At 44.6% G+C, this 18,542-nt stretch overlaps 1 protein-coding gene across 2 annotated transcripts in view; it reads right to left on the bottom strand.

Annotated features, from left to right (window-relative positions):
- The window catches only part of SORBS3 (sorbin and SH3 domain containing 3), a 75,261-nt gene that overhangs the window by 37,875 nt on the left and 18,844 nt on the right, over window positions 1–18,542 (bottom strand). For both annotated transcript variants that reach the window (XM_066639601.1, XM_066639602.1), the window contains exons 2-5: window positions 11,180–11,327; window positions 8,711–8,965; window positions 2,875–2,992; window positions 1,745–1,977 (exon numbers count right to left, since the gene is read on the bottom strand). In XM_066639601.1, the coding sequence (XP_066495698.1) occupies window positions 1,745–1,977; window positions 2,875–2,992; window positions 8,711–8,965; window positions 11,180–11,224 (651 nt within the window). In that variant the 5' untranslated portion in view covers window positions 11,225–11,327. The remainder of the gene's footprint in view (window positions 1–1,744; window positions 1,978–2,874; window positions 2,993–8,710; window positions 8,966–11,179; window positions 11,328–18,542) is intronic.

The raw sequence follows: 18,542 nt of genomic DNA, 5'->3' as shown, positions 1-18,542 counted from the left end.
TTGTAAACCGCCTTGAATAAAGTCTGAGGAGAAATCTGACGACCAAGAAAGGCAGTATATAAATACCTGTAGTATTATTATTATTATTATTATTATTATTATTATTATTATTATTATTAAAGCACCACTTGGACCAGCCCAGTGGAGGCACAATGTTGGCTTCCAGCAAACTGAAGTCTGCAAATTCTCTCTCTCACTCTCCCCCCCCCCACCATGCAAATTTCAGTTCCTTCCATGGGTGGAAGGCACTGTAACTTTATTTTATTTATTTCTACTGCACCACAGGCCCCAAAGGGCACTTACATCAGGTCACAATACAGAATGCCATAATAAAAATCATCAAAACTATTGCCACAAACAAAAAAACTGTAACACAATCTAAAGCAGGGGTGTCAAACTCGTTTCATACCCGAGGGCCAAGCAGCATTCATGATACCTGCTGAGGGCTAGAAGCAATGTCATTAGGCAGGAAGTGATGTCATTAAATAGTTCATAACCAAAATTAATCGCTTTTTCTCACTTAGGAACTCATTAGCTGCAAATGACAGAAGAGAAAATACACACATCTTGAACATATTTCAAGATATAAGAGAGCCCAATTTTCAAGCGGGCTGCACTTACAGCAGTAACACTTCAGCATTACTCAGCAGCTGAGAGCCTGAGGGCCGGATAAAAAGCTTCCGCGGGCCGCATCCGGCCCCTGGGCCTTATGTTTGACACCCCCGATTCTAAAGCAATCACCCAAAACTAAACTAACCAACTGAACTGAGAAACTGAGTGAGAGAATTTAATGCTTCACAGGCCTGGCATCAACATGTGGCAGAGGCCGGGGTCCAGCATGGATGCCTTCCCTTGGGCTCCTATTACCCCTCCACACACACACAATTCCCCTGATGTGACATTGTTCTGAGGCATTATAGAGAAGAAATGGCATCTGCAAGTGTGTGTGGGGGGGTGCCATTTTTATACTACAGACTGATGCCTATGTCACAGGCAACGTGGCAAAAAATTGCAGCCACCAGTCCATCACTGTCAAGAGGAGGAACAAGAGACAAACTAACTCTGTTGCCACCCAGATAACACACTCATGAACCTTTGAGGGGGCCCACCAGGGGGTACTATGCCAAGGGCCCCCTCAAACCTGGAGCTTCCTTATCACATCTGCATGGAGGCTTAAACCCTGGTAAATACCAATAAGCATGGTTAGTGTCAGTGCACGTATAATACCAAATCCAAAATTAAGGCTAGCAAGGAAAGGGAGAGGTGAATCCATGCAAGAAAGGAGGGTAGGGGAGTAGGCATTCCTGAGAGTGACTCAGAACTTGAAAACCAAAATTTGAAGGCAGCCAGCAATGCATCTGCACTGAGCTATGTATTTTCTTTATTTTGGAACTGCTTTTATACTTTCTGTTTGGCACAGAAATGCCACGTTGGGTGTGGGGGATGTTCTTGTGCAAAGAAGCTCACAGGGGCCATGGGGAGCTTTCTGAATGAGACCACCCTCAGACGTATCCTCAGTGTCAGGTCGCCCACCCACATTGTTCCCTTGGATACTCTTAAGAGCTTCTCATCCAACTGCAGACCCAGCCCTGCTTTGTGTAGCTCAAGAGAAGACCCAAGAGATACCCAGCCCAAGTCAGCTTGGTTAGAGATCCTGCACCAAAGCTACATCGAAGAGGGAAAGGAATGGCCAAGAGCTGGGATTTCTGTCTGCCACGTAAGGCTGCTGCATAGGAGAACTCACCGATCGCGAGGCAATGGGCATCCCAGACTCATCCACTGGTCCAATCCCATCATACTTCACCCAGCGTTTTTCCTTCCTCTTGCCATCTTTCGTCCAAGTGGCTGACCAGCCCGGTTGTGCTGTGCCATTTGCAACTGGGGTTTTGACTGAGCCAGCCGGGCTGGGAACAGGTGCTGCTTGAGATTTCACTGGTCTGATTTCTTTAGCAGGCCACGTTGGGTACCAGTTGCTTGCTGCAAAAAATGTACAGTGAGGATGTAGCAAAGGCTCAAGGATCCAACCATATAGGAGGGAAAGTCAGCCACACCAACCAGGAGGAAACCCTGTAATTTACTAGGCCTGATGATGACAGAGTGGAATCTCCAGGTTCAAAAGCAGGACACCTCTGATTAGCAGAGGCTGGGGATAAACAACAGAAGACATCACCATCATTCCCTGCTTGGAACTTTCCCAGATACCTCTGGCTGGCTTTTCTTGGAAACAGAATGTTGTGGTGGGTGGATCTTCATCTGATCAAACAAAGCAAATTTAATGCTCTTATGAGTCCTTGGAACGGCAGAGTATGCTGTTCAATTATTAGTCCAATGCTGGGAAGACTGGATCCTGGCCAGAACAAAAGGCAGAGATCGCCTCTGTGAGTTTGTCTGGGCATACTCCATGCCCTCTCTTCTCAAAATGAAGCCCACCATCAGCACCAATTCTGGTGCCACTCTCACCAGAGTCGCACTGGACAAACAGAACATTGTCCCAACCGGTTGCTATAAAAAGGTAAAGCTGAGATGGCAGGAATGAGTAGGGGAGGCAGGAAACAGTAGATCAGGAACACATTAAGGATGTCTCAAGTAGGGTGTGGGGTTTATGCCTTCTGTTGAATTTATACACTGGCCCTTCCTCCCCAGTGGGCAAATGCAATGGCCAAAAAGTACCATATCAAAGCCCCAGGAGATGTCAAGTTCTCCTTCTCAAAGAGCACAAAAAAAGCAGAACCTAAGAATTTGGAGCTAGTTCCAGCCAAAGCCCAGAGACCATGCAAATAGACAACAGGAAGCCAAGCGGACAAAAGGCTACAAGGTGTTCAGTCTCCTTGCCAAGAAGGATCTATCATCTTCCTCTTACTTGGCTGGACTTACCTGCGTTTCTCTGGGTTGTTTCCCATGGTTGTGACATCCCATTGTACACAGTGCGGGGGGTTGTGTCGTGGAACTCAAAATTCAGAGTGTTGGAACCACCGTCACGAATCACAGCCACCTTCAGGGGATGGATACAACAGAGTCTGTCAGTATTGCACTGCTAGAACAGCATTATACAATATATAACTCAGTCATAAAAACAGAAGCATTTTTAAGTGATTTGATTCTGCACCATTGGGAAGCTATCATCAAAACTAGGCCTATTCTATTTAAGCATCATCCCTGGAAGGTTTGGTGTTACATGCATTGAGAGGATGAATTTATCGTTGTCTTCTTGAGACACTGGAAAATTTCCTCCACTATCTTTGGGTTTCCTTTCTGTACTCGAACACTGAGATTTGCAATAAATCTTTTCTCACTGGTCCTTGTTGTTCTTACCAATTTTTTTTCTGTTAGGTAATATATTTAAAATAATGATTCACCAAGTTGCAAGTTGACAATCAAAGCCAGAAGTAGTACTGATACCATGGATAGTGCAACTTAGAGCACAATCCTAACCAGGTCTACTCAGAAGTAAGTCCTATTTTGTTCAATGGGGCTTACTCTCAGGAAAGTGTGGTTAGGATTGCAGCCTTAGTCTAGTATTATTATAATTCAGGTTGTGTCTTAAGTTTTGACACTTCATAGTTTGACAATCAAATTATGATCCTGGTTGCACTGAAGAACTGTGTGCCTGATAGGATATTGTGAATCAAGGCAAGGTGGATTCTGCAGGTTGTTTTTATTCTGTCAAAATTTACATGAAATGCCTTGAGGTCCCTGGTTAGGACAGAAAAACATCACAGGGATCTGAAAGTTAAATCAAATCACAACACCACATAGAAGACTGCTTCATTTGTGAATCTGTCATAAAAACATCCACTGGGAAAGGGCTGGGATTCTGAATTTGGGTGAGTGGACAGATGGACAAATCCCTCAGAAATGGGCCTAATCTCACTGCTGAGGCAGCCAAGAGCACAACATCATCAGTCTACACCAGGGGTGTCCAAATCTTTTGGCAGGAGGGTCACATCATCTCTCTGACACTGTGTCGGGGGTCGGGGGGGGAGAATTAATTTACATTTCAAATTTGAATAAATTAATATATTCATTAATATATACAAGATGGAATAGATGGAACTTGTATGAATGAATGAAGGTCTTGCAATAGCTCAAGGCCTATAAAAGGCCTTGCACAAAGCAAGGTCAGCCTTTCCTTTGCAGCCGTTGCTGCATCACAGATGTGAAACAGCAAGCAGTAGAGGGAGCCCTCATTTCACAGCTCAGACGAGAGGTTGAACAGTCACCCTCACGCTGAGAGCAGTTGCGTCCGGCCAGCACGGGCTCCAGCAAGTCTATGGAGGGCCAGAGGCTCATTGGAGACTGGGGGCTCTCTGAGGGCCGGATTGGGAGTCCTCGAGGGCCACAAGTGGCCCCAGAGCCAGGGTTTGGGCACCCCTGGTCTATACTAGAGATTTTCAACCACTGTCGGGGCACATTGGTGTGCCATGAATGGTCCGCGGTGTGCTTTGGAAGTTTGGGGAAGGTCATTTATTAGTAGGGCCACTGGGGGATATGAGCCCCCCACCATCAGCAAGGTGTCAATTGTTTAAAAAAAATCTGATGGTGTGTCTTGACAATTTTAGAACCTTATGAGTCTGCCATGAGATGCAAAAGATTGAAAATCACTGGTCTATAGACCACTGTCAGCAAAATGGCTACCCTGATGGATTTCATGAAAGAAAAACCTGCAAACTTTTCATTGAAACCTTTTAATCTTGCTTCCAGTAGGTAAGTGTATATAAAAAAAGAAGAAAAAAAACACCACCCAAACCAGGGACAGACTATACATTGCCACAATCAGCAGTAACTATCTAGCTACCTCCTCTTTAAGTGAACCCAATCCAAACTCAAAGCCTGAAAATGACTCTGCTGCCTGACGTTTCATTACTAGAAAAAAAAAAGGAGAGGCAAGACCAGAGACTGGAAACAAAGACAAAACTTCAAAGTGCAAAGAAATTGGTTCAAATCCAAAATTAAGGACAACTCTTGCCTCCTCCAGCCAGTAGCATAGCTACAGGGGGGTGAGACATAGTGAGCATTGCAGGTGCCACAGTGCGCTGGGTAAGCACCCCCTCCCACTTGCCCTTGGAGCCATTTTGGGCAGCACCGGCAACTGTGCTACTGTCCGTGTCCAGAATGGCTTTGGGAATGAGTGGGAAGGGCTGCTTATACAGCAAGTTGTGGCAGCTGCAATACTTACAGGGCCACCCCCCTGTACCTATGCCTCCAGCCATCCCTGAGACCTAAAGTACCGTACTTTATTTCATAAAGCAAACTCTCAGTATGAAACAATCCAATGCTGAAAAATACATGCTAACTTAGCCTGAACGAGTTTCTTGAAAGGCACTGTTTAAACAGGCTTACATGCTACCTGATTTAGTAATTTGTGAGGCAGCTCAGAAGAAACTTATAAAACCCCGAGCAGCCCCTCCTGCTTTTCTGCCCTACCCGGGGAAAAGGTCAGATCCCTGCAGTGGTGTCACTAGGTTTTGAGACACCTGGTGCGGGAGGCCAGCATGTCACCCCATGATGGACCTCTTTCCTATGCAGTGGGCAGGGCAATGCTCTAGGCAGTGGGCAAGGTAATGCACCATCACCCCATCCTTGCTGGTTTTGTGGCTATAACTTTTGATAGAATAGGGATATTTCAGTGTGGTTAGTTTCATTGTATTCTGCATGGAATTCCACATTTTATGACATATAACATGATGGGATTATTCGAAAATGCCAAGATTTTAAAAATTGTGGCTAGTAGAGGCCCTGTGCACATCAGTTGGTGTGGCCCGCACCCCCTTTGTGCCCCCTAGTGACGCCACTGGATCCCTGTATCTTTTCCCATGAGGGGAGAAAATCTGCTTGGGCTAAGGAGGAGATTTTGAGAAGTTTAATCCTCCCCCACCCATGCAACTTATCCCAACTGTGGCTTCCAGAAACTACTTATCCTTTTAAGAAACAGTTGGTGGGAAATTTTGACCTTCTCTATGGTATTCCATAAAGTGGCATGGCCCAGAGGAAGCTTGCATATGGTCAAAAGGCACATTTGCTTATCAGATAAAGAGAAGGAACGCACCCTATAGGGTTAGTTCCCTATTCCTTCCAGGCTTTCTTCCCCTTTAGAAGTGCCTGTGTTCCTTCTCTTTATCAGGTTACTTTAGGTAAATGTGACTTTTGACCATAAGCAAATTTCCTCTGAGTAGAGTGGCTCTACCAGATAGTATGTGGAAAGCCAAACTTTCCTGCCATCTGTTTTTTAAATTGACAAGTAGCCTCTGAAAACTAGTCAGGATCAGGAGAACAGGTGGGAGAGGATTACATTTTTCTCTGTTTTCCCTTTTAAAGTCCTGCCCCTTTGAGCTACTCTTCCCCCTTCCATGTGAAAGATACAAGAATCTGTAACGTATCCTGAGTGAAGGGAGAAAAGGAGCTGAGGGTACTTGAAAGGAAAAATGGCCTGGGGGAGGGGGTGAAGTACTGCTGTCTCCCACCTGACTTTCCATTGTTCCAGATTTCAACCTTTCAATGGAAGTTTGACATTGCAATAAAAAAACACAGGAGTTGGTGGGAAACTTACACGAAGCTTATATAATGTGTACTTTGGCCCAAAGTCTGATTAAGCTGTTCCTGGACAAACTAGTTCAGCTAACGTTAGTATACATTTCTTTATATGCTGGATTGTTCTTACAGACTCATTGTGAGAGTTTGAGCTATAAGATAAGGAATACAGGAAAGGGCTTTTCAGATCACAAAAAAGGAGAGGCAAGACCAGAGACTGGAAACAAAGACAAAACTTCAAAGTGCAAAGAAATTGGTTTAAATCCAAAATTAAGGACAACTCTTGCCTCCTCCAGCCAGTAGCATAGCTACAGGGGGGTGAGACATAGTGAGCATTGCAGGTGCCACAGTGTGCTGGGTAAGCACCCCCGCCCACTTGCCCTTGGAGCCATTTTGGGCAGCGCCGGCAACTGTGCTACTGTCCGTGTCCGTGTACACGGTATCCTCAGGTAGCTGCTGAAGCCCCAGAAGTGTCTACTGCTCATTAATGTTTTCCAGATCTCAGGTTTTTTGTGTGTGTTGTGATTTGGGGGGGGTGGGGGGGCTGTGAACCAGGTTCTAACCATTTCAGGTTCTCCAGCTAGCTTCCCAGATATTGGATTTTCAGTCCAAGACTCAAGTTATGAAAGGTTTTGAAAGTTATGAAAGACTCAGGTTATGAAAAGTTATGACTTAAGTTTTTAGGGGGTTACTTCCATTGTCTCTCCTCCCCCATTCAAAATTTTACGTGCAATGGGGGCCTGCAGCCCCACTTCCTCCAGTTTGCCAGATTGGACAGCAGGAGTTTTACACCACAGCTGCGATACAAGGACATCTGCAAGAGGGATCTGAAGGCCTTAGGAATGGACCTCAACAAGTGGGAAACCCTGGCCTCTGAGCGGCCCGCTTGGAGGCAGGCTGTGCAGCATGGCCTTTCCCAGTTTGAAGAGACACTTGGCCAACAGTCTGAGGCAAAGAGGCAAAGAAGGAAGGCCCATAGCCAGGGAGACAGACCAGGGACAGACTGCACTTGCTCCTGGTGTGGAAGGGATTGTCACTCCCGGATTGGCCTTTTCAGCCACACTAGACGCTGTGCCAGAACCACCTTTCAGAGCGCGATACCATAGTCTTTCGAGACTGAAGGTTGCCAATATAAACATTAGCTATATTATTTTGTTTTCTAGTTGCCTCCTATGAAGATAGTTTTGACTCAAAGTATGGTGTTGGGCCTTAACACCCTGTCTGATTCCTGTACACATTGAACTTCTTTCTTTTAGTTCCTAAATCTTCAGTGCCAGTGGGGCTTAATCCCAACTAAATTTGTACAGGATAGTAGTCATAATGATATGAGCTATATACCTTCTCTCAGGTTAGACAATGATTTAGACCAGCAGTTTCCAATCTTTTAACCACTGTAACCCACTTCATTCCGCCAGGGAGGTTTTTTCCAGGTCATGCAGGGCCAGCGACCCACTCTGCAGGGCCACAAAAGGCCTGTAGAAGCCTTGGAAAGCCAGTTCCATTAATTTTTGCCCCTAGGAAATTTCTGTTTGCATTTTGTTGAGTCTGATGCTTCCTCTCAGCTAAGATCCTTTGAAAAAGTGTTTCAAGGTGCTGACGTGAGTGATCTTGAGGATGACATCACTGCTGCTACTGCAGGAGAAATCCCAGAGCTACACTCCTCTACACTCCTGGTCATTGCCCCCTTGGGCTGCGGCCCTCCCAGAATACAAGCAAGTCTGTCTGTCTTGCACTCTGTCACACACACAGACACAATGGCTGGGTTCAGACATAATGCAAAACTAAAGTCTGTTTATCTAAACCACAACTTGTGTTATATCTTAACCCAAGCCTTTCCATAAACCATGATTTGTTTGGGGTCAACAAATCACGATCTGACTCCACAGTTTAAAGGTAGTTTGCATAATGTCTGAATTCACAAACCACCAACAGACCAGTTGAAGCTACTGCTTTGTCATCAGAGGCTGCTACACCAAAAAGATGGGAGTCAACTTATGCCTGAATTAAGTTGAGTCCTGAGCAGATAGGAAACAATAAACCATGGTTTACTGAATGTATACTTGGCAGCTCAAAATACAGTTTTTGGGTTCTTAACCGTAGTTAGCACAAACCATGGTTTTTGTCTTCTGTCTGAAGACAGCTGTTATCTTGGAGGTAGATAAGCTCACTGGGACCCACTTACTCTGTGACGCGAGGGGGCCTGCGCAGTATGTGGAGTAGATGTAGCCCTGGGAGACATCAGTCCCATGCTGCTGGTAAATGTTGGGCTTTTCTGAAGGTGTGAGGGGATGAAGGCATTGAGGCCGAGCCCTAGAGTTGCCTCAGGCCCCCCAGCTCTGGAGTGAGATGGTGGAGAGGTGAGACTCGGTCTTCCTGCTGGGGAAGGAGGCAGAAGGGTTCCATGGACATGGGGACGCTGTCCTGCAGAAGACGCACCCTGCAGGGAAAAGAATAGAAAAAGGTTGTTCAGGCATTTTTGTCTGGGGCTTGTATACACAACCACAGTGACACTAAACTCACCCCAGGCTAGCAGTTGTTGCAGAAATAAGAAAAAATCCTTCCTGAGTCATCACAAGATTTTAACTAGAGTTGAAACTAATTTACTCCCAAAACTTCTCAAAATTTCAGCTGCCACTGTCAATGAGAGCTTAGTTCTACTCTCATATCTTCGATCATTTTCACAGATAATAGTCGTACTTGACATATGATTTTTTATTTCAGTATTCAACATTGGACAATTGACACTTGACACAACATTTAAAGACTTTGGGCCATATTTGATAGCTGACATGCAATGGTATTTCTCGTTTGATTATTCTGACACCTGGAAGGCATAAGTTTAAAGAATTTCTTATTCCACTTCTCAGAAAAAAACATGCAATGGCATTTGGTATTTAACAGTTGAAAGCTTATGACATTTCATATTTTTGACCCCTACCCAAATCGAAACAATTCAGTGATGTCAAACACATATAAAATTTTGAGCGAAATGCTCACCTTCAAAAAGCAAATTTTCATTTGCATTGTAAAAAAATGCAAATTTCAAAATTTTCACACAAAGAATTTAAATGGCAAAGTTTAAAAGCCATTTCTGCCCCAACACCGAATATACGCAACAGGGATCAAATGTGTACACCTGTAGGCTGGGCAGAAATGGGTTAAAGCAGTGTTTCTCGAACTGTGGGTCGGGACTCACTAGGTGGGTTGCAAGCCAATTTCAGGTGGGTCCCCATTTATTTCAATATTTTATTTTTAATATGTTAGACTTGATGCTACCATGGTATGTGACTGCATTTGGGGAAATGTGACAGATCTGTACTTTGAACAGGCTACAACGTTTATGCTTTTCACTCCTGGGTAAGTGTGCGTAGGATTACAGCCTAAGATTGTTAAAAATTTCCCTGCTTGATGATGTCACTTCTTGTCATGACATTACTTCTGGTGGGTCCTGACAGATTCTCATTCTAAAAAGTGGGTCCCGGTACTAAAAGTGTGAGAACCACTGGGTTAAAATGTTTTACCTCAAATATTCTTACATACTTATTTTATCTCTAGTTTGCTGATTCCAATATACCACTGAACTACTTGGTCTACAAGGGAAGGACAATGAGAACACCCACAAATGAATCAGACCTTTGTGAGTATCTCTCTTGTCTTTTGTGGTGTACTTCTGTGCCTGCAACAGCTGCCTGATAAGCAGAGCCCAAAAGATGAAGCATTTTACATTAATGCCTTTGGCAACAAGAAGATGCATCACCTGTTAAACCCTCTGCCTAGCCTACAGGTGTTAAAGCACAGGAGCAATGCTTGAAAAAAAGTAGGCTCTCTTAAGTGTGAAGTGGAATAACTAGGAAAGCAAAGAACCATTTCATAGCCAAGAGATTCAGTTTAATCATTGCCATGAGCACTTTGTGTCACCCTGGGCAACCCACCTTAGGCTACCGTGTCCAGTTTCACTGTCTGTTAATTAGTAATAAGGACCCTGTAGTAATGGTGTGCAGGTGAAATTCCTGGCACACCACAGAACTTTGTTCTTTCTGAATTATGGCAATTATCATGTCATGGTGCAAAAGACAGGCTGTAAAATATTGCTTAGAAGGGATATGTACGATTTTGACTAAATGATTTAAATTGTTCATATTTGTGTTAACCCATAGCCCAGTCCTATTGGAGAGGTGCCTACCTGGGGCTGCCAACCTTCTGAACATAAGACGGCCCATCTGCTCCAGCTTCCTGTATCTCACAGTGGCCCATCAGATGCTTTGGGGAGCACATAAGACAACAAAAGACCTGGTGCCCTCCCTTGCATCTGGGCATCTTTCCCTGGAAACCAGGAGATGAAAGGTACTTCCAACTTACTCACTCCTCTGCTATTGTACACGTGGTCTAATCATCTCTCACGTGGGGCTCTGAAAGTCACAGTTTTCCTTCCATGGGAACATGAGAGGGTAATGCCTCCCTTTGGCTCCCAGACAAAAGTCTGCCTGGAAGTCCCACTTCCCTTGCCAGCAATGGATTATTCCCTGTGTCTATGGCTCCCCTGGGATCTTTATTCCACACACCCCAGATCAATCTGTTCCGAAACATTTCCTGTTATTTAAAGACAGACACTGTGATGGTAACAAAATCTGATAAACTAAGCGAGACTCACATTCAGGGAATGAAGCATTCCAGATCCAGAGGTTTGAAAAACCATCAATATCTCGTCACATGCAGATGTTCCAAATGCAAGACAGAATCAGCTCCGTGCTGCGTCTTCTGGGCCGAGCAACAACTGTGGTGGTGATAGGCAGGGTGACCTGGAATTGCACAGGTGGTCATCATCTTTGCACATTTTTAGGAACAAGCTCCTTACTTTTCCCCACCTGCCCGTGCACTATTTGTTCTGCACCCATCATTGCATTAAGTTCATTTGTCCTTAATCATGTGAACCAATTAAGGAATGCTTAATGAATCAATCACCTGCCCTTTAGCCAATTAACTGATTAAATGCATATTACCAAAACCTCAATACAAATGCCTCTTTGAGTATTGTTTTTAAATTTAACTTTTGAAGGTATTGAAGGAAGGACGAGATAACTTATCACTTAACAAACATTAATTTTTGATTATCATTATATTAATTTAATTATCTCAGAAAGATTATCTTTAATAATTATTCTTCATTCCCATTTATGACAACACACCTGAACTCCCTCAAAATGGACAAATATGCTTCTAGGCCTCAGATCCACTAATTAATATTGGCCTCCACTTAATCCATTAATTCAAATTATTAAATCTTGGAGCCCTATCAATACTTTTCCTTTTTATCCAGAGAGACCCTCAATCCTTTGGCATACAATCAACATAAACTAGCATTAAAAATACAATTATTTAAAATGGAAATGCCTTTCCATTTTAAGTAATTGTATTTTTAATGCTAGTTTATGTAAAATGCCTTTCCATATTACTAAGCAGCCCAGAGTAAGAAAATGACAGTGCTTGGTGACAAATTGCTAAGCCTCAAAAGTTCCTGTATTCCTAAGTCCTGGTGAAAAGGAAGTTTTAGCCAGCTTCTGAAATATCAGCGAGAAACGGACCCTGAAGACTTCCCAAAGGAGATCATTCCAAAGGCAAGGAGTCACCAGTATGAAGGTCCCCCTGTTAACATTATGGGTTGAATCCAAAGACCAGCAAAACAGAAAATAGCTGTGAGCACTGTTCTGCAAAGACTGAAAAGTTTGAGAGCATGTACAAGAGTTTGTGCGATGCTGTGAGCAGGTTGCACAGCAATTTCCGTGACTGCTTGTGCAAGAGGTTGTTCAAAATCTTGCACAAGCAGAATGGTATCCATGAGTATTGTTTCACGTTCACAAGGTGTAAAGCGGCCTTTCAGTGAATGGAAGAGATTTTCTATGTGCAAAAATGTGGCTTTAAACATGTGAGTGCGCATCATACGTACATGTGTAGGTACATATAGACAACTCTCAGTCCAGCTCCTTGGGTGCTTCAGCCTAAAATATACTTGCCCACCCATGTGCAATAAAGAAGCCACACTGGCTGTGCAGCCACCTCCCTGCAGTGAGCTCCTGAGCTGTGAGCATCACAGCTGCAGCCTCCCTGCAGTGAGCAACAAGGGCAATGCCTTGGGAATCTTTCCCATGCTTGGGCCAACGGGAGCCCAGAAAACTCCCAGTCTATAGCTGATTGTAAAGCTGCAGCTCTGATACAGGAGAAGCAGGACAGAGAGAGGAGGAAGGTAAAAGTATTTCTTCTACAGGTACGACAGTGAAGGAACAGCATGCATGAGTATAATCAGAGACGAAACTAACAGCCCCGGCAGCCTGGGGTAGTGACGTCACAAAGTCATGTGACGTTGCGATGTCATGGTTTCTCTGCAGAAGGAGGAATCTGCTTGCCGCCCCCGTTCCTTCTCCTGTGGGGGCTCCAGTGATGTAGCCAGGGGTGTGTGGGCCGGCCAGCACCACAGCTGACAACACAGTGTAGCTTGGACGGGTTTTTAACTGGTGGTGGTGACTAATAGGCCACACATGTGCTGGGATGTGACTATTTCCATTGTATGCGCATACTTTAACTTCATCTGATATCCAATGCATAATTGTGTGTTCCTTGTGTAGTGTTATAAGCAACATGGCATGAATTCTTCTGGTTGCTTGTTTTGCTTTTAAAGAATACTATTTTTAAAAAGAAGGCTTCCTTTGCAAAGACACGACTGTCTCCCAGATGGGTACAATGGAATGAGCAACTCCAACGCTGTCCCAGGAAAGTTCCAGGAGGGGGAGAACAGACCCCGTTATTCTGTGGCCTTGACACTGTTCTCTGCTGAGCACTAAGGAAACAAAGTCTCCTTTCCACAGCCAGTGATGTCGCCCCAGCGAGGTCACCGCCTGGCCCCTTTTAGTGAGATGTCTGGCTGAGGGTTTCTGTGACAATGCAAATCATTTTCTATGAATTCAGCCCCAAACAAGGCTCTGTTTTTGGCTCAGATGCTTGGCTGCGTTCTTGCACGCAGGGTGCATGGACATGGATTCGGTGGGAGGGGAGGATGCAAAGGTTTAAGAGTGGGAGAGAGGAATTTCCAAGTGGCCAAAGTTTAGGGGGGAAGGGAATTGGGAACGCAAAGCTCAGCATAGACTGGTCAGCCGACCGTGATTCTGGGATGGACCCAAGCAGAGTCTCGCGTTTTAACAGAGTCTTGCTGCAATGGGAGATCTCCTTCCCAAATCCTCCACATCCATTTGGAAAGCATCCAAAAAAAAACAACAATAACCATGATAGAGGAATGACTTAAGGAAATGGTGTGCTCCTTTAGCTTAGAATAATATATTACAAAGGAGAGGACATTGCATCATTTGTCAAAAGCAGGGGTGTCCAAACTTTTTGGCAGCAGGGCCACATCATCTCTCTGACACTGTGTCGGAGGCCAGGAAAAAAAAGAATTAATTTACATTTAAAATTTGAATAAATTTACATAAATGAATTTATTAGAGATGGAACTTATATGAATGAATGAAGGTCTTGCAGTGGCTCAAGGTCTATAAAAGGCCTTGCACAAAGCAAGGCCGGCCTTTCCTCCACTGTTACTGCTACATCACAGACATGAAACAGCAAGCAGTGGAGGGAGCCCTCATCCCACAGCTCAGGTGCGAGGTCAAACAGTTGTCCTCATGCTGAGTGGACTTGCATCGGGCCAGTATGGGCTCCAGCAAGACTCCAGAGGGCCAGAGACTCATTGGAGACTGGGAACTCCCTGAGGGCCTGATTGGGAGCCCCAGGCAGGGGTTTGGGCAACCCTAGTGTTATATAGTGGGTCCATGCGAATAAAGGAAGGCATAGAGATAACAGCTGAATACTTTTATTCCAACTTGAGAACAGGACCTGGCAAAGAATCTGAATGAATCTGACCCAAGGCAAACACCCCTGGCTTTTATACCCTTTAGCTCCGCCCAGACACCCCATGATTGGTGCAGTTGAAACATTAACTAGAGGGCCAATCAGATGGTAGGATTTCGATCCACCACCCGATTGGCCAGCCAGAAGTTTGGGCCAATCAGTTATGCAGGATTTCGATCCTGCATAACTTGCATACATAACACCTAGTCAAAAGTACCAAAGTCTAGCAAATCTTCATTAAGAACACAATTTATCAGGGTCAGCAGAAATGATTCTGAGCTTGGACTACTTTGCAGCATTTAGGGCACAATCCTAACCAACTTTCCAGCACTGAGGTAAGGGCAATGCAACTCCAAGGTAAGGGAACAAACATTGCCTTATCTTGACTGAGGCCTGGATGACTTCCCTCACTGCAGGACGCAGCACATGCCCCACTGGCACAGCTACACCAGTAGCTGGAAAGTAGCTGGAAAGTTGGTTAGGATTGTGCCTTTAGAGCCCAATCCAGTGCATGTCTACTCAGAAGTAAGTCCCACTATGGTCAATGGGGCTTACTCCCAGGTAAGTGTGGATAGGATTGCTAGTCATGGGAAGACGAAGAAGAACAACAAAAACTATTGAGCACACTGAATTATTCCTCCCCCCCCCCCACACACACACATGGTACTTCTGGTAATTTTATTCAGCAAACCCCTCCAGCTTCTGAGAATTCACCATATATTCGCTAGCATATTTTGAGAAACAATAAGGGCTAGAAACTTGATTTTTTTTTTCCAATGAAAGTTGAGGTTTTCTAGAAGTTGAATTCTAACCAATGCCAAATTCTGTGCTTTTTCTGAGCTTGGACAGACTTTGCAGCATAGACACAGGTATATGAGCACTGGGCACACTCCTGTGTTAAAACAAAATCTACAGCCCAATACCCACATTTCTGTGCCAAGAAAACCTGAATTCTGTGACTTTAATGTTTATTTGCAAACGGAAGCATCCCCAACACCACATGTGGACCTTTGCATGGGTTGCCTTTTTGCATGTTGCTTCCTAAATGCACACTGAAGTACATACACAAAATGCCAAATCTTTCCTGCCCTGCCCCTCCAATGTAAGCTACAGCAACTTTGCCTAGGGATGTTTGGCAGAGCCCAGTCTTGCCGTCATGGAGTGTACTTGTATAAGCTCCAACAAATACCTCTCTGGCTCAACTTCAGCCCTGGGCCCCAGTTCTCAACCACCAGGGTATTACTCAGTCCCCTATACAGCTCCACGTCAGTATCAGTAGGAATCGTAATCAAGATGAAACAAGCAAGTGTGAGCAAGTCGCTCCATCAAACTGCCACCAGGCCTTTTTTATGCGGATAATGATTACAAAGCAGGCTCCTGCAACATTTCAGCCCTGGCAGGCAAGTCCCAGAAGGATGTGAGCCCTTACTGAAAAGCTATACCTACACACCAAATTTATCATTGCATCTATAGCATTTTGGGTCTCATGGTTTCCTCCAAAAGTATCCAATGACACAAGCTTCCCCTGTTACCCTCGCTTCCACCTGCCTTCCCCTCACTCAGAGGCATAGCTAGAGGGGGTGCAGAGGTAGCAATTGCACCAGGCTGCAGTCTGCCTAGGGGCAACAGTCTGGCCACCCGCCTGCGCAATTGCACCCTCTGCAATCGCTGCTTGTGCCTCTTGTAAAAAGTACATTTTTACAAGATGTACAAGTACAAAAGAAGAAAAACAGCACTCTTTGCAAGTGGGGCAGCAGGGATCACAGTCTCTGGCCGCTTGTTCTCCTTGCTCTAGGAGCTTGGGGAGCAACTGCGGATTTGGGGACAAGCAGGAGGGAGTGGGGATGGGAGGAAGCTTGCAGAGCAAGGGAAGTGGGGGGCCAAAGACTCCAATTCCCACTCACGTCTCTTTGGGGGTGAGCAGAAGAGGGGTTAAGGGTGGGCGGAGGTGGCAGATTTTTTATTTTTCAATTTAAAAAAAAGTGGATGTGACAACACACCCAGATGTCACTTCTGGGTGTGAATCTCTTCCAGGAGTGCCACGGGGGGGGGGCATCATGTTTAACTTTGCCCTGGGCTCCAGGGTGGCTAGCTAGGCCACTGCACTCACCTCTGTTGCCTTACTTGTCACAATATCTAGAACAGATTGTAAGCCCCTCAGGACAGGGATCTGGCTTTTTTATTCAGAGTAAAGTGCCATGTGCAGTGGTAGCATTATATAAATAACACAGGCCTACAAAACGGAGGTTCATAAAGGTTTTTCCCAAACTTTATGATGGTTTGATATGAATTTGGGGTGCCAAAAATGGCATCCGTTTTGCCCTATCACATCTAGTTTAGGAGATATAGTATAGCCTCATTAGTGAATGGTTCAAGCAGCTTCCTCATGAGGAAGCCATGTAGGCTTCCTCATGAGGAAGCTGCTTGAACCATTCACTAAAGAGGCTATGCCGTGTCTCTGAAACTAGACATGATAGGGCAAAACGGATGCCATTTTTGGAATCAGCACCCCAAATATACACAGGAACTGGTGTAACATTTAAGGAAGCAAAATGTGTGTTGGCCTGTGTAATTCATCATAACCATCCCAGGAATTGTAGTGTGGTGAGGGTTCTGAGAATTATCTGTAAGGGAGCCATAGCAGACCTTCCCTCCAGGCAGAACTACAGTTCCTAGCTTGGGAGTTTCACATGGACAGTCAGTCTTCCAGACCACAGGATGGATGATGCAGGCAGCTAAACAGCAGGGAGCTGCCGTGTTCAGCATGGTTATCAAAGCACAGCTGGAGGCTAGTGGAAAACCAACTGCTGTGATGTTGTGTCTTTCATTAAACATCCACAGCACTCTTTGCAACCACCCTCAAATCCCACCAATCAAAACAGCAACATGCTGGCCCAGAGTGCCACCAGCCAATAGGAACACAACTGCACTCCTGGACTCCTCTAACCAGTCCTATATAGCTTACCACTCATTAACTGGTGTGTTCAATAATTGGCCGAAGTGTATTGTTAGCATAATCAGCCTCTAAGCATATCCCAAGTTTCAGAGCAGCCTGTTTACATGACCCCAAATAGCACTCACTTTCAGAACTCGAGGGCAGGAGCCCAACATGCTGACGGCAAGAGCTTCTACGGAATGGCAGAAAAAGAACCCTGGTGGTAGAGAATTCTTGGAGAAAGTTATTAGGACCCCAGAAATAAATCCACAAGCAATTCGCCTCTTCTTCAGACCTTTCCAAACAACCAGATTTTGGGCACAATAAAAGTTATCCTTCTTTATTATTATTAATGTCGTCCCACCAGTGAAAATGGAACCTCACAAAACTGCATTCACAATATAACATAAGGTTTCTGCTCGGAGACGCTTATCAGATGATAAGCGTATAGGAGGGTAGAGAAAGAAAGCAGAGAGAAGAGCAGGAAAATTATTAAAAATATTTTAAATAAATATTTAAAAATATTCAATTTAATTTAATAAATAATTAACAAATAAATAATTAACAAATAAATAATTAATTTAATAAATAATTAAAAATATTGATAAGTGTATAGGAGAGTAGAGGAAGAAAGCAGAGAGAAGAGCAGGAAAATTACTAAAAATATTTTATATACAGGTCGACCTCTTTATCCACGGATTCAGGACTCACAGTTTTAACTAACTGAACCCACAGTGTCCCAAACCCACAGTGGAGGCCGCACCTCCCGGATGCCACCAGATATATTCTCTGGTGGTGTCTGGGAACCTTTCTGAGACCGAAAACTGGAAGTTCTCTTTAAACCCCTCCTGGGGGCTTTCTGAGGCCCGTAGAGGCTGCACATGGCCTCTGCAGTTCTGGAACAAGGTTCCAGTTGTGTTCAGAGGCCGTGTGTGCCACAACCCATGAATTTCTTAAGCCACAGTTTTCAGTATGCGCAGGGGGTCCGGGAAGGGATCCCCCAAGACACAATTGCACTGCTTTTTGACCAAAAATTTCACAAAGTGATTTAGATAGATAGATAGATAGATAGATAGATAGATAGATAGATAGATAGATAGATAGATAGATAGATAGATAGATAGATAGATAGATAGTCAAAATAGTTCCCTGCCCCAGAAGGGTTCAAAATCTTAAAAAACTG

The sequence above is a fragment of the Tiliqua scincoides genome, chromosome 11 (genome assembly GCF_035046505.1).
Source record: "Tiliqua scincoides isolate rTilSci1 chromosome 11, rTilSci1.hap2, whole genome shotgun sequence".
Lineage (NCBI taxonomy): Eukaryota > Metazoa > Chordata > Lepidosauria > Squamata > Scincidae > Tiliqua > Tiliqua scincoides.
This window is presented reverse-complemented; position numbering and strand designations above follow the sequence as displayed.